Source organism: Pseudophryne corroboree, chromosome 11, assembly GCF_028390025.1.
Source record: "Pseudophryne corroboree isolate aPseCor3 chromosome 11, aPseCor3.hap2, whole genome shotgun sequence".
Taxonomy (NCBI): Eukaryota; Metazoa; Chordata; class Amphibia; order Anura; family Myobatrachidae; genus Pseudophryne; species Pseudophryne corroboree.
Window position 1 is genome coordinate 314208173 of NC_086454.1, and position 16426 is coordinate 314224598.

The 16426-nt window shown below is 43.8% G+C and overlaps 1 protein-coding gene across 11 annotated transcripts; it reads left to right on the forward strand.

The window, feature by feature from the left end:
• Positions 1-3395: 3395 nt before the first annotated feature.
• Positions 3396-15807, forward strand: MVD (mevalonate diphosphate decarboxylase). Of its 11 annotated transcripts, XM_063945646.1 has the most exons (12): positions 3826-3939; positions 4242-4328; positions 6537-6606; positions 6746-6816; positions 7846-7960; positions 8653-8799; positions 10366-10565; positions 10689-10763; positions 11834-12052; positions 12202-12317; positions 14349-14457; positions 15359-15807. In XM_063945646.1, exons 3-12 carry the CDS (start codon positions 6555-6557, stop codon positions 15437-15439), a joined length of 1185 nt encoding a protein of 394 aa, XP_063801716.1. In that variant the 5' UTR covers positions 3826-3939; positions 4242-4328; positions 6537-6554; the 3' UTR covers positions 15440-15807. The 11 variants fall into 11 exon arrangements, with proteins under 11 accessions (XP_063801709.1, XP_063801707.1, XP_063801711.1 ...); XM_063945639.1 differs by lacking the exons at positions 3826-3939; positions 15359-15807 and adding an exon at positions 3396-3418 and having other exon boundaries at positions 14349-14517; XM_063945637.1 differs by lacking the exons at positions 3826-3939; positions 15359-15807 and adding an exon at positions 3432-3560 and having other exon boundaries at positions 14349-14517.
• Positions 15808-16426: the final 619 nt, after the last annotated feature.

A 16426-nucleotide genomic window follows, 5' to 3' on the forward strand; every position in this document is an offset into this window, starting at 1 on the left:
TCTGCAACCACCACAGGATGGATACCCTTGTCCTTGGTGACAGGGTTATCCGCTGATGCATCTGAAAATGCGACCCGGACCATTTGTCCAGTAGGTTCCACTGGAAAGTTCTTGCGTGGAATCTAACGAATGGGATTGCTTCGTAGGAAGCCACCATTTTTACCCAGAACCCTTGTGCATTGATGCACTGAGACTTGGTTCGGTTTTAGGAGGTTCCTGACTAGCTCGGATAACTCCCTGGCTTTCTCTTCCGGGAGAAACACCTTTTTTCTGGACTGTGTCCAGGAACATCCCTAGGAAACAGAAGACAAGTCGTCGGAACCAGCTGCGATTTTGGAATATTGAGAATCCAATCGTGCTGCCGCAACACTACCTGAGATAGTGCTACACCGACTTCCAACTGTTCCCTGGATCTTACCCTTATCAGGGAATCGTCCAAGTAAGGGATAACTAAAATTCCCTTCCTTCGAAGGGATATCATTTCGGCCATTACCTTGGTAAAGACCCGGGGTGCCGTGGACCATCCCTACGGCAGCGTCTGAACTGATAGTGACAGTTCTGTACCATAACCTGAGGTACCCTTGGTGAGAAGGGTAAATTTTGACATGAAGGTAAGCATCCTTGATGTCCCGAGATATCATGTAGTCCCCTTCTTCCAGGTTCGCAATCACTGCTCTGAGTGACTCAATCTTGAATTTGAACCTCTGTATGTAAGTGTTCAAAGATTTTAGATTTAGAATCGGTCTCACCGAGCCGTCTGGCTTCGGTACCACAATAGTGTGGAATAATACCCCGTTCCCTGTTGCAGGAGGGGTACCTTGATTATCACCTGCTGGGAATACAGCTTGTGAATGGCTTCCAAAACTGCCTCCCTGTCAGAGGGAGACGTCGGTAAAGCCGACTTTTGGAAACGGCGAGGGGGAGACGTCTCGAATTCCAATATGTACCCTTGAGATATTACCTGAAGGATCCAGGGGTTTACTTGCGAGTGAGCCCACTGCGCACTGAAATTCATTGAGAACGGGCCCCCACCGTGCCTGAGCTTGTAAGGCCCTAGCGTCATACTGAGGGCTTGGCAGAGGCGGGAAAGGGTTTCTGTTCCTGGGAACTGGCTAATCTCTTCAGCCTTTTTCCTCTCCCTCTGTCACGAGCAGAAAAGAGGAACCTTTTGTCCGCTTGCCAACAAAGGACTGCGCCTGATAATACGGCGTCTTATTTTGAGAGGCGACCTGGGGTACAAACGTGGATTTCCCAGTTGTTGCCGTGGCCACCAGGTCTAAAAGACCGACCCCAAATGTCCCCTTTCAAAGGCAATACTTCCAAATGCCGTTTGGAATCCGCATCACCTGACCATTTTACTGGTAGAATTGGACAACGCACTTATACTTGATGCCAGTCGGCAAATATTCCGCTGTGCATCATGCATATATAGAAATGCATCTTTTAAATGCTCTATAGGCAATAATATACTATCCTTATCTAGGATATCAATATTTCCAGTCAGGGAATCCGACCATGCCAACCCAGCACTGCACCTCCAGGCTGAGGCGATTGCTGGTCGCAGTATAACACCAGTATGTGTGTGAATACATTTTTGGATACCCTCCTGCTTTCTATCAGCAGGATCCTTAAGGGCGGCCATCTCATGAGAGGGTAGAGCCCTTGTTCTTACAAGCGTGTGAGCGCCTTATCCCCCCTAGGGGGTGTTTCCCAACGCACCCTAACCTCTGGCAGGAAAGGGTATACAGCCAATACTTTTTAAGAAATTATCAATTGTTATCGGGGGGAAACCCACGCATCATCACACACCTCATTTTATTTCTCAGATTCAGGAAAACTACAGGTAGTTTTTCCCTCACCGAACATAATACCCCTTTTTGGTGGTACTCGTATTATCAGAAATGTATAAAACATTTTCCATTGTCTCAATCATGTAACGTGTGGCCCTACTGGAAATCACGGTTGTCTCTTCACCGTCGACACAGGAGTCAGTATCCGTGTCGGCGTCTGTATCTGCCATCTGAGGTAACGGGCGCTTTAGAGCCCCTGACGGCCTATGAGACGTCTGGACAGGCACAAGCTGAGTAGCCGGCTGTCTCATGTCAACCACTGTTTTTTTATACAGAGCTGACACTGTCACGTAATTTTCAACAGTACATCCACTCAGGTGTCGACCCCCTAGGTGGTGACATCACTGTTACAGACACTCTGCTCCGTCTCCACATCATTTTTCTCCTCATACATGTCGACACAAACGTACCGACACACAGCACACACACAGGGAATGCTCTGATAGAGGACAGGACCCCACTAGCCCTTTGGGGAGACAGAGGGAGAGTATGCCAGCACACACCAGAGCGCTATATATATATACAGGGATAACCTTATATAAGTGTTTTTCCCCTTATAGCTGCTGTATGTTTTAATACTGCGCCTAATTAGTGCCCCCCTCTCTTTTTTTAACCCTTTCTGTAGTGTAGTGACTGCAGGGAAGAGCCAGGGAGCTTCCCTCCAACTGAGCTGTGAGGGAAAATGGCGCCAGTGTGCTGAGGAGATAGGCTCCGCCCCCTTTTCGGCGGCCTTATCTCCCGTTTTTCTGTATATTCTGGCAGGGGTTAAATGCATCCATATAGCCCAGGAGCTATATGTGATGTATTTTTTTGCCATGTAAGGTATTTTTATCATGTTTTATTGCGTCTCAGGGCGCCCCCCCCAGCGCCCTGCACCCTCAGTGACCGGAGTATGAAGTGTGCTGGAAGCAATGGCGCACAGCTGCAGTGCTGTGCGCTACCTTATTGAAGACAGGAACGTCTTCTGCCGCCGATTTTTCCGGACCTCTTCGCTCTTCTGGCTCTGTAAGGGGGCCGGCGGCGCGGCTCCGGGACCCATCCAGGCTGGGCCTGTGATCGTCCCTCTGGAGCTAATGTCCAGTAGCCAAGAAGCCCAATCCACTCTGCACGCAGGTGAGTTCGCTTCTTCTCCCCTTAGTCCCTCGATGCAGTGAGCCTGTTGCCAGCAGGTCTCACTGAAAATAAAAACCTAAACTAAAACTTTCACTAAGAAGCTCAGGAGAGCCACCTAGTGTGCACCCTTCTCGTCGGGCACAGAAATCTAACTGAGGCTTGGAGGAGGGTCATAGGGGGAGGAGCCAGTGCACACCAGTTAGTCCTAAAGCTTTCTTTAGATGTGCCCAGTCTCCTGCGGAGCCGCTATTCCCCATGGTCCTTACGGAGTCCCCAGCATCCACTTAGGACGTTAGAGAAATATATATATATATATATATATATATATATATATACACATTTTATGTTTTAGGGAAGATGCCTAGTCTGGAGCTCTAACCACTGCACTAGACTGGGCTTCAGGGCCCGAAGGAGTAACTGCAATCAGGAAGTGAGAGAGGATCATAATGGAAGAGGTGGATTGGATAGTGTAGAGCCGGAAGAGAAAGGACGGGGGTGGGGAGCCTGTGTGTGTGTGGAGAGACAGCAGGAGTGAGGACGCTGGTACTGCACTTGTTTTGGGCTTGTTTTTCATTCAAGTCCCATCGGCATGCACAGGTACCGGCTTAGCAGACAGGCAGGACGACAGACATGTCGGAAGATTTCAGCATGACCGACTGATCGCGCCAATACACAGCACAATAATCTGGCAGATCTGCTGATATCGTGTATGCCCAGCTTCATCAGGCTTCAGTCTTCCGACGAGCGCTATAGGTCAACAGGTGGGGTGGGGGTGGGACGAAGGCGGGGTCTGAGCGGTGATTGGGTGGTGAGGAAGCAGCTGGTTTTGCACGGGCCAATAGGAATGCGGCTGTTGATATGCTGAGAGTGCGTTGTGACTGTGAGAGACAACAATAACCACGTGACACACGCAGGTTACACTCGTAGTACATGCTGCTGCTACATACAGGAGGCCTGGGTTGCGGATCATTCACCGGTAATGCAGCTGCCACTGTTGAGGAGATGCACTACTGTGTGTGTGTATATCCTTCCTTTGTACTGTTATGTTGCCTGTGTGTACTAGAAGCTGTGCTCTGTAGCATAATATGTGATATATCTGGGGCAAATATATTGGAAATAGGGGTATACTGTCATATTACATATATTTACTTCATACTGTGTTACGTTGCGTCAGTGTACTGCAAGTTGTGTTATGTAGTGCCATGTATTTGGTAGAATATATTGAGAATGTGGGTGTACTATATTATATTACCTATATCTAATTTACTTTATTCACAGTTTCTTCTATAGCGCAGCATATTCCGTTGCGTTTTACAATTAGAACAACCGTAATAGAACAAACTGGGCAAAAACAGACAGACAGAGGTAGGAGGGCCCTGCTCGCAAGCTTACAATCTATAGGATTTTATTGCATATATTTACTATATTCGGTGTTCTAGTATATGTAAAGTGATATATCTGGTTAATGTACCGGTAATGAAGGTGTACACTGGTATAATGCATATATATAATATATTCAGTGTTATAGTATATGTAAAGTGATATATCTGGGTGGCATGATGTGTAATGCATATATTTACTGTATACTGTGTTATATAAATATAACTGTATATCCTTGTAACCAGTATATTGCACATACAAAGTCTTGTTGGAATCTACCCCATGACCTCAATGCTGTGAGGTAGCAATCCTAATCTCCGCACCACCGTTGTGCCCTATAATGCGGTGTCTCAGGGGTAATTCTGTACTGGTGATGATAGTACAGTTTGAGTATCCCATATCCAAAATGCTTGGGACCAGACGTATTTTGGATATCGGATTTTTCCGTATTTTGGAATAACTGCATACCATAATGAGATATCATGGTGATAGGACCAAAGTCTAAGCACAGAATGCATTTATGTTACATATACACCTTGGCCCTCATTCCGAGTTGTTCGCTCGGAGTTTTTCATCGCATCGCAGTGAGAATTCTCTTAGTGCGCATGCGCAATGTTCGCACTGCGACTGCGCCAAGTAACTTTACTATGAAGAAAGTAAGTTTACTCACGGCTTTTTCATCGCTCCGACGTTCGCATTGTGATTGACAGGAAATGGGTGTTACTGGGCGGATGCACGGCGTTTTAGGGGCGTGTGGCTGGAAACGCTACCGTTTCCGGAAAAAACGCAGGAGTGGCCGGAGAAACGGCGGGAGTGTCTGGGCGAACGCTGGGTGTGTTTATGACGTCAGCCAGGAACGAAAAGCACTGAACTGATCGCACAGGCAGAGTAAGTCTGAAGCTACTCAGAAACTGCTATCTCGTTTGTAATCGCAATATTGCGCCTACGTCGGTCGCAATTTTAAGAAGCTAAGATTCACTCCCAGTAGGCGGCGGCTTAGCGTGTGTAACTCTGCTACATTCGCCTTGCGAGCGAACAACTCGGAATGAGGGCCCTTATACACACAGCCTGAAGGTCATTTTAGCCAATATTTTTAATAACTTTGTGCATTAGACAAAGTGTGTGTACATTCACACAAATCATATGTTTCATATACACCTTATACACACAGCCTGAAGGTCATTAAATACAATATTTGTAATAACTTTGTGTATTAAACAAAGTTTGTGTACATTGAGCCATCAGAAAACAAAGGTTTCACTATCTCAGTCTCACTCCGAAAATTCCGTATTTCGGAATATTTGGATATGGGATACTCAACCCGTATGTGTGTGTATGTGTATATATATATATATATATATATATATATATATATATATATATACATATACATATACATATACATATACATACAGGTTGAGTATCCCTTATCCAAAATGCTTGGGACCAGAGGTATTTTGGATATCGGATTTTTCCGTATTTTGAAATAATTGCATACCATAATGAGATATCATGGCAATGGGACCTAAATCTAAGCACAGAATGCATTTATGTTTTATATGCACCTTATACACACAGCCTGAAGATCATTTTAGCCAATATTTTTTATAACTTTGTGCATTAAACAAAGTGTGTCTACATTCACACAATTCATTTATGTTTCATATACACCTTATATACACAGTCTGAAGGTCATTCAATACAATATTTTTAATAACTGTGTGTATTAAACAAAGTTTGTGTACATTGAGCCATCAAAAAACAAAAGTTTCACTATCTCACTCTCGCTCAAAAAAGTCCGTATTTCGGAATATTCCGTATTTCGGATATTTGGATATGGGATACTCAACCTGTGTGTGTGTGTGTGTGTGTGTGTGTGTGTGTGTGTGTGTGTGTGTGTGTGTGTGTGTATATATATATATATATATATATATATATATATATATATATATATATATATATAATTATTATTTTTTTTTAATAGAATGCTGTGTGGTTGTATACATTATATTCTGTTATGACGTTGCAGGTATGTATGAATATTACCTCACGCTGTCATTGTGTAGCCATAGCTGCTCATTGCGTGTTTGCATGTATGGATTATAATGTCAGGCTTGCCATGTATTATATCTTGCATGTTATATACATGTGCTTCTGCCTAATGATGACTGAAATATGTCTCTCCTCTAGCAGTAATACAGTGACTTGAAGATGAGGAGAGTGACGTGTACGGCCCCTGTCAACATCGCGGTCATAAAATACTGTGAGTTCTGTTAATACTTAATTTATCTGATAAGATGCAGACTATTCGTATAAGGAGTTATTGCCTCCCAGCATGGAGGGGAACCATCCAAACTGGGAATGGTGCCTTCTTCCTAATCCATATTCCATTTCTGTTTCAGGGGGGAAAAGAAACGAGCAACTTATTCTACCAATTAACTCCTCCCTCAGCGTTACTCTCCACCAGGAGCAGGTTAGTCACAGATTCTTATTGTAGACTCGTAATATAGGGTCTATTTACTAAACCTTGGACGGAGAAAATGTGGCGGGAGATAAAGTACCAGCCAATCGGCTCCTAACTGCCATGTTACAGGCTGTGTTTGAAAAATGACAGTTAGGAGCTGATTGGCTGGTACTTTTATCTCTTTCCACTTTAGTGCCGTCCAAAGCTTAGTAAATAGACCCCTTAGTCCCCGGGCCTGACCTTGCTGATTCCATAAATGGGAATCAAACCCACAAAATCCAAACATCTGTATTTAAAACCAATAAAAGTGATAATGGATGCAAAAGCCACATCTTACCCATTTATGTCATAACTCTGTGCTGACTGGGTGTTGCCAGTATGACATCTCCCAGATACAGATCTCAGATCAGAATGCCGGGTCCCACCCGGGAATTGGAAACGGATCCTTCCCAGGTGGGACCCGTCATTGGACCCTACCCACTGCAATCCCGATCCGGCAATACGACGGGTCGGGTTGCCAGGCAGGGGGGAGGATAGAGTCAGCATTGGGGACGGGTGCAGTGGTGGCGCTGGGAGAGAAGATCATTTCCACGCCACCTCTCTATATGCTGTGAACGGGTACCGGGTCGCATCAACCCGGATAACCCGTTCACACTGCGCCTGACCCGGTAATTAATTCTTATAACCTGAGTTGAATTACTGGGTCAGGCGACCCGGGGATTCATCCATGACCCCTTTTATACCACACAGCGACCCTTGTCAGCCTGGCAATATATCAGATCGAAACCGGGTTATTTGTGCGGTGTGAAAGGGATACATGTAATTGTGCTGTGTTGTATGTATTACAGCAAATCATACAAATAAAATGTGTCAGAGGGCTGTTTATTGACCATTGTACTTGTCTCCTACACGTGCGTCCATGTTATAGAGGTATCTGAACAGATAACACATAACTAAACGTGTGCTCTATCACACAGGAATAAATCAGAGTATCACTTGTCAGTCTCTCTAATGTTTTCTGCATTTTGTAAATGGCAGCTGAAAACCACAACCACCGTTGCTGCGAGCCGGGACTTTGCCGAGGATCGGATATGGCTGAATGGGAAGGAGGATAATATTAACCACCCCCGCCTGCAGTCCTGTTTACGAGAGAGTGAGTGATGTGACGCTTCAAAGTGCGAATAATCTCTATGATTTAACAATTGTTTTAAAAATTCCTTCTTTTGCCACCAGTACTATATGCAAATTAGAAGTAGCAGAAAGATCAGTACTAAATTCTAGTAGTTTAAAAAGTAAGATGTCATCCTGCCCATGGATCATTTTGAGAGAGAGGAAAGAAGAAAGCAATTACTAAAGGCCATTTTTGCCTTATCACATTGCCTAGATGACACCTTCCTTTAGAGCAGAGGTTCCCAAACGCGGTCCCCAAGGCACCCCCAACGGTCCAGGTTTTAGGTTTATCCATGCTTGGCCACAGGTGACTTAATTAGCACCCCAGTGTATTTGATGTAACCATCTGTGCTGAGCAATGGATATACCTAAAACCAGAACCGTTGGGGTGCCTTGAGGACCGTGTTTGGGAACCTCTGCTTTATGGGGAAGTCAGATAAACCTAGGAACAAGGACGAGGGTGGGCTCATTGCGATCAGTGGGTATTGGCCCACCAATGGCTTTTCTCATTTAGTTTCACGTGGGAGTGGCAGATTCATTTTAGTGGGAACCCACCAGTGATAACTGATCTAATAGTGCCCAATGCAGTAGCTTCCGCCATGATTGTACAAGTCTCTAGTGTAGGTTTCCCCATCTAGGTAATAACATTCTGTGTTGAAATCTGTTTCCGCTTAGTCCGCAGGCTGGCCAGGAAGAGGAGAAGTGGTGGCGTCGAGGATGGAGTTTCCAGGATCCTAAATGACAAAGTTCACATATGTTCAGTCAACAACTTCCCCACGGCTGCTGGGCTGGCGTCTTCTGCCGCCGGATATGCCTGTTTGGGTAAGGAAGGATGTCTCTGGGATCACTAGTTGGAGCTAATTGGGAGAAAGCAGCTTTAACATACCAACTAAGTAACATAGTTAGATTTAACTGTGTGCTTTTTTTTTTTTTTTGGTAAAGTACAGTTTCCGTTACTGTTAATGTTTGTTTGTTTTTTTCTATTAATGCTCCTTCCCTAAATAAATAAATTAATTGCATAACCAGTAATATAAAGACTATAAAACTTAAAAATACAGGTTGCTTTATATGAAAGAGCTACTAATAAAACACAGTTATATGTCGTGTGGGAAGATTATCGGAAGGACAAGGACAAATATCAGGGATAAGGTGATTATGGGGGAAGATATTTAAATGCACGCAGCAGGCTTCCTATTCAGTAATTTCATTAACAGCCTCTCTCCCAGTTATTGTCATGTAACATAGAGCAATGGCCTACATTCAGCAATGCAGCAAATGTTAGTATACACACGGTAATATGATATATATATATATATATATATATATATATATATATATATATATATATATATATATATAATGGTCTAGTAAAGTATAATACATATGTATCTGCTAACTTTAATAATAGCTTCTTTTTGTAAAGCAACTTTTGTTTTACGTTAAGTGAAACAGAAGATGTTCCTGATTTGAAGGATCCTCTAATCTCTTGTTTCTTCATTAGCTTCAGACAGAAAAGGGATCTGTTCAAGATCCCAGCGGTTGGGATCCCGGCAGATGAAATACCGACGCTGGGATCCCGGTACTTCTCGGAATGCCGACACCGGCATCCCGGATAGTGTCACAAGTGGTGTAACAAGACCAGTGCTGAATTTCCGACTGGGATCTGGAATGTCCACTCACCGACCAATAGGAGAGATTAACTGCACGGGGGAGGTGGAGAGTTTGGATTAGGTTTAGGCTGTGGGTGGGAGGGTTAGGGTGTGGGCCGGGGAGGTTAGGTTTAGGCTGCGGGTAGCCCCCACCCCGAGGGTTAGCAGTAGGCTTCGAGGGGAGGGTTAGGTTTAAGCTGCGGGAAGGGGGGTTAGGTACAAGCTGCGGGTGTGGGGAGGTTAGGTTTAGGCTGCATGGAGGGAGGATTAGGGGGCCATGTGGGGAAGGTAAGTATACTTGCCTTCTCCTGTCGGGATGCCGCGGTTGGTATTCTGATCGCCAGCATCCCGACCATTGACATTATCTACCCAACCCATAGAAAACTTTGTCTCGCCCATTTGCAGTTTACACATCCTAGTAATTTATTACGTTCTGATATTCAGTGTAATAGTATTCTCTCACCTTTACTATAATAGAACAACCTGGTTTTGCCTTTTAAAGAATTGGTCCTTCAAATTTGGCGGCTGTCTGCACTTGCAGCCCATTACATGTACCCCGTAGTCTGCAAATGTCTCTGTTGCATTTGCTGTTTATGGGGGCATTCTACACATTACAAGTCTCATGCTTTGTGACATTAAACAGGCTTCACTTACAGAAAACGGGCCTAACCATTTGATATATAGGGGACATGAAATTTTTGCTGTATATAAGTACTAACCTACTTCCCTTATCTGTCAGTGTACTCCCTGGCGAAGCTGTACGGAGTGGAGGGGGAACTGTCTGAGATAGCCAGGCAAGGTTCCGGCAGTGCCTGCCGAAGTATGTATGGAGGGTTTGTCCAGTGGCTGATGGGAGACAAAGAAGATGGCAAGGACAGCCTGGCGCAGCAGGTGGAAACAGAATCTCACTGGCCAGAACTGCGGATTCTGATATTGGTGGTAACTATAGAAGTTCTGTACAGCCCTGGCTGTATGCAGCACTGGGGACATTTTTCTGTTACGAATAACTGCATTAGACCCTAGCGTCCAGTAATGGACTTCATTATCTATCTAATGTTTCAGGCCAGTGCTGAAAAGAAACACGTGGGAAGTACTGCCGGCATGCAGACCAGCGTGGAGACCAGCCCATTGCTCAAGGTAGAGTCCGATCTCCGCCATTGTAGTTGGTCCCTGCCCATGTACACAGGCCAATTATGTTGTGCTTTTGTGATCCAGCCATAATGGAAATGGTAGATCAGGCTTATAATTGCCTACAGCTAACACATTGCCATGCTGCTCTATTTTTCTTTTTTACTGTGCACCAATAAGGGTTTATTTTATTTTATTTTATCTATAATGAGACATGCTATGGAGTGAGTGCTCCTGCTCCTAGACTGGTCATTAGAATTTGCTGGGAGTCACAGTGAACCGTGGTTTTTACTACTGTTTATAAGCGCTATTTATATGTGTGTGAGTGTTTGAACTGTGTTTTTATATATTCAGTTGGAAAAAATAAGACTAAGAATTATCCACTAAATAACACGCAAGTTGGCCATAGGTGCGGCCGCATTGCATGCTTGGCGTTTCAATGTGGTGCTCCAACTTTATTCAGCATTGGCTGCAATATTGCTATCCATCTGCTTGTGGAAGCAGATGCCGTTACTCTCATTGCACATCTGCACCAGCCCCTCTCTCCTTGTGCAAAATAACTGTCTGATATGGGACTGACCTCTGTGTATGCTGACCTTTTGAATTGCCGTCTACATGACCCCTAAACACTAAGTTTACGTATAAATTCATCACATTTGCACCCACTCAGCTGCAAATGGAGGCACCGCTGAGATGCGTACACCCATGGTTCCATCCACTAAACAGACATGCATGTAACTCTTCCTCAGACCCTTAATCTCCAGCTATGGAATCTTTACATTAAGAACAATGAAATAAAGGAAGACGCTCTGTTAAGATTTAGCAGACGCTGTAGATAGATTCATGAATGGTTTTGGAGCATCCTCCCAGTAAAACAGAAAATACAACACTGGCGCAAGAATGCAGGGGACGTCAGATTGCCAGCATGGAAGGGATGTAATTTCCTTTCTTACAGCCAATTACTTTGATGCTGATTTTTTTCCTTCCTGTGGATGAACTAAGATTTTTAAAGACGTCAGACTGAATTTTATAGACGTATTATCTTCCAATGTCTCTGTGACTGCTTTGTTCTGTTTCAGCTCCGGGCCGAGTCAGTGGTGCCGGGCCGAATGGCTGAGATGATTGAAGCGATCAGGAGAAAGGATTTTGAAGCCTTTGGGCAGCTGACCATGAAGGACAGTAATCAGTTCCATGCTACTTGCCTTGACACCTATCCGCCTATCTTTTATCTTAACCAGGTTTCACAAAGAATAATCAGCCTGGTCCATCGGTATAACGGCCATTATGGTCAGACCAAGGTAAGACAGAAATTGCACAAAGCCCAGGTATGCTGTTATCCGTAAACTTGTTTCTCTCTCTTCATGAAATGTTACCAAAAGTTGGAACCCATGCAGTGATTTTGGAATCTCTGTGTCCAGTTATTAATCGCGGCTCTCTACTCATGTAGGTTGCATACAGCTTTGATGCAGGTCCTAATGCTGTCATCTTCACCCTGGAATCAACAGTCAATGAGTTTGTGGAGGTTGTGAAATGCTGCTTTCCACCGGAGGCTAACGGGGACCCGTAAGTAGCAGCAAAGCGTAAAACCAGATTATTCTGTTTAGTGTGAGATTTATTCAGAGTATAAAAGAAAATTTAGAGTACTGCATCTATTCTTCCTAAATAAAACAAAGATGCTTCTATCACTTAGGACCATAGTGCAGGAAAGACCTCAGGGCTAGCTGGTCCGGGTGCTATTGCCAGTCCAGAGCTAGTAATTGCAAGCCATGGTGATGGCTGTCCATTCAACATTCTACAAAATGGGCTTACGTCAGAGCAAGTGCCCCATCTGCAGTGCACCATTTTTCTACCAAGGTGCATATTACTCCTTTTTAGTTTTATTTTACTCTGGCTCAGTATCTCAAAGTGGTAGGAGTATCAATGTTTGATGCTCAGTGTTAACCACTCACTATAAAATTATGTTCTGTTTTTACTGTATGGTTTTTTTTTTTTTGTTTTTTTTTTGAGGGGGGGGGGGTCCAGTTTAGTTTTTGCATCCATTTATAAGGCATTACTCTAATATAAGCCCAACATACTGTTGGAATAATCTAATAAAAGCCCCACATTATGATACAGTTCCTCCTATGCATACATTATGTAACTGAGGGGTTTTCTCATAGCTACAATAGTGTAAACTGTACTTCAAGTACTCTCAGTGGGAGATGCATTTCTAGGCCAGAAATATCTAGTTTCCACAGGATGGTCCCTGAATGTCTCGGAGTCTGCTCAGCTCACTGATGCCAATAACTTCTGCACGCAATTCGCTGTTACCTGTGTAATGTCCCTTCTGTACTCCTGAGTGATCTACATCTGAATTGTACCTACATTTCTTACAGGATTAAAAGTCTAGAAGGGACCTGTCCCATAACCTTAGGGATCTGTAAAATAGTTTCTAATTTTTTCCATCTTTAAAAAGATCATATATCTACAATTTCCTTGTATTTCACGTGCATGCGGTTTAGACCTCTTTAAGAATGACCTAGATATATTGTATGTAGTAGGCTATGGTCAATGACTAAAACGCCATGAAAACCTGCAGTACAAGTCCCAATGCTGATTCAGGAATGCAGATTATAGGCACAAAAACAATATTCTCATGAAAGAAAGAAAAATATATATATATATATATATATATATATATATATATATATATATAAAATATGTGGTCCATAAGTGTGATCAGTAAGGAAATATTTAATCTAGTGTCTACACATGTGATTTGGGAGTGGGGGAAAACCTTTTAGAGTGTGTCATCAGTATGGTGGCCATCTTGGTTGCAACTATTTTTTTTTTTTTTTTTTCATTGGGAAGGTAGTTATGTGACATATCTAACAGATGCAGAAATTTATAAGACATACAATGTTCTTTTGTGTTCACGTATCCTTCTTTTTTTTTTTTCTTTCATTCTTGAGTTTTAACATAACGTTTATAGGATATGAAACTACGTTAAAACTCAAGAATGAATAAAGATCCGTTAAAATGAAGAACACTATGGTGTTTCTTATGAAATTTTGCACCTGTTTAATATGTCACATGACTAACTTCCCAATTAAAAAATTAGCATTGCATAAAAGATGGACGACTTCAAGAAGCCATCATACCCTAAAAAGTTTTCCCCCACTCCCATATCCTATGTGTAGACATTGGATTAATATTTCCTTACTCATTTCCTTTATATAAGGGTGTTTCCACACTTATGGACTATCCTCTATATGTATTAGGCCTGTACAACTGCGTCAGAATTAGGGGTTTTAATGTCTAATCTTTATATATAAATCCATTTCTGAGAGCAGTCCAGGAATTCATATAGTATTGGTTTATATTTGAAGGGCACCTGTCTAGTAGACCAGCAGGGCTCCCTCCCATGTGATTCAACATGACAGCATCTGATTGGATGTCTGAAATATGGGGAGGAGTCCGTTCTGTCCTACTAGTCCTTTTTACTCTCCTCCGTAAAGGTGACCTATAATTTGCTGAAATATATATATATTTCTATTATCTCCTAAGTGGTGTTTGAATCGCGTTCATCTTGTGTCGTTGACCATGTGTTTACAGATATCTGAAGGGGTTACCAGTTATCCCAGCTCCCCTATCTCAGGAGCTGTTGTCCGTTTCTACAGCGGATGTGTGCCCAGGCGGTGTCCGCTATATGATCGTCACACAGGCAAGTACCGTGCAGGAGCAGAGAAGCGTTTTCGGCATTTTATAAATGAGCTTAAAAACTCTGCAGTCCTGAAAGATATTAAGAACTGTAAATACGTAACAACAGGTCTTGGACGATTTTGTTTCTACAAGCCAGGCGCCAGTAACATTGTAAGGAAATAGTTGTCGGGTGCTGAACGTTACTACAGAACTGTTGGGAATGAGTCTGCCCAACATGTACCATTACTTCCCAGTAGGGTTGGACTGGCCCACAGGGGCACTTCAAACCCCCACCCCCCTGGTGGGCCCCACTTTTCGGGGTGGGGTAAGAGGGATCCTCCTCCTACTAACATGGGCCCCTGCCACTGGATGACCCCAGTGGGCCCTTGATGCCCCTATCCAACACCGCTTCCAAACGTGTACTAGCAACTCCCAACACAGTGTGTCAGCAATGCATGATACTTTCCTCTAGCAGACAGAGATGGGTTTATTGATTAAGCCTTGGACAGAGATAAAGTACTAGCCAATCAGCTCCTAACTGCCATTCAAACACAGCCTGTGACATGACAGTCAGAAGCTGATTGGCTGGTACTTTATCTCCATCCACGGCTTAGTAAGTAGACTCCATAAAGAGATTACCCACATCTGGTGCCCAGCCTGTGCCTGCAGTGCCACAAGCCACTAACTCAGACTGCTGCTTTTAGTGCAGAGCTCCCCCTGGTGGCTACTGCAGCAGAGTGAGGGCTCTGTGCTTGTTTTTAGCGGCTGATGGCCTTTCAGTGCAGATCCTTAGATGACTTTGGGGATGGGATTATTTATTATCTAAGTAAACAGGTGTTAATTCAGTACTTTTTTCTTCCTGTATCCAGCTGTCGTCTAATAGACTTATGTGATATTTGTCTGTTTGTTGTTTCACGTTGCAGCCAGGCCCAGGCCCTGCGGAATCACAAGATCTCTCCCTGCAGCTGTTAGGACCTGATGGGTTTCCCAAACTAATCGCCTGACGCAGCCTTGATTCAAAAGACACTTTTATAACTCAGGCGTCAAATGCGTTAACACGATTCTATGTTCTGTTACTATGACCTCGACCTGTTCCTGATTCACTTGCTCAGCGGGGTGTTTCTAATATGTAATGGAAAACGCTTTCATCGCTGGTGTGACAAACACTGAAGAACATTAACAAGGAAAAATGAACATGGCAAGTCTTCTTCTCCCTTTTGTACCGGTTACTCCCTATGGGCAAATAAATGCCAGCTAATGCTCCCTATCGCTGTTTATTGGCTTTGTTGGCAATGATGTCCGTTTGGAAGCTATTTCAAACTTTACAGCACTGGAACCTTTTTAAATATAATTGATGTCTGCTAAAGATAAACAGGTATTCATTATTTCATGGTCTGAACCAATGTTGGTGTGGATGCTGCCTATTGATGATGTTCCTAGTGAATATGGGTTTGGCCCACAAAGCGGCTAAGTCCGCGGTGTGTATGCATTCGGGGCCTTATTCAGAGATGGCCGCTGCGTTCACATGCAGGGGTCGCGTCCATTGGGTCTGCGCACATGTGACCCTTCACCATGTGGCAGGATGTGGCCGCAAGGTGACTGACAGTGGCTGCCATGGGGGAGGGGGAGGGGGCGTCGACACAGTGTCTAATGAGCGCGGTCCGGACAACAAAGGGTTGTCCAGACCGTTTTCTGAGGTGGCTGTGTGATGTGTGCAGGCAGGGGTCAACCTCAAATCAATACATCCGCAGGTAAATAGCGAAGGGCAGTGATAACTCATGCTGGGCAGCCCCCATCATGTGAGTGGATGAACACAGATCTTGCGTCCATCTCTGAATAACCCCCTAGGTGCACTGTAACAAACCACCAATGATTCGGTGTTCCTCTGGCAAGATAATGGTCTTCTAATGACCATAGGTCACTACAATAGCAGAAGGCATACATCTCGGACTTCTTTTTTTTTTTAATTATTTTTAATCTAATTTCTCATA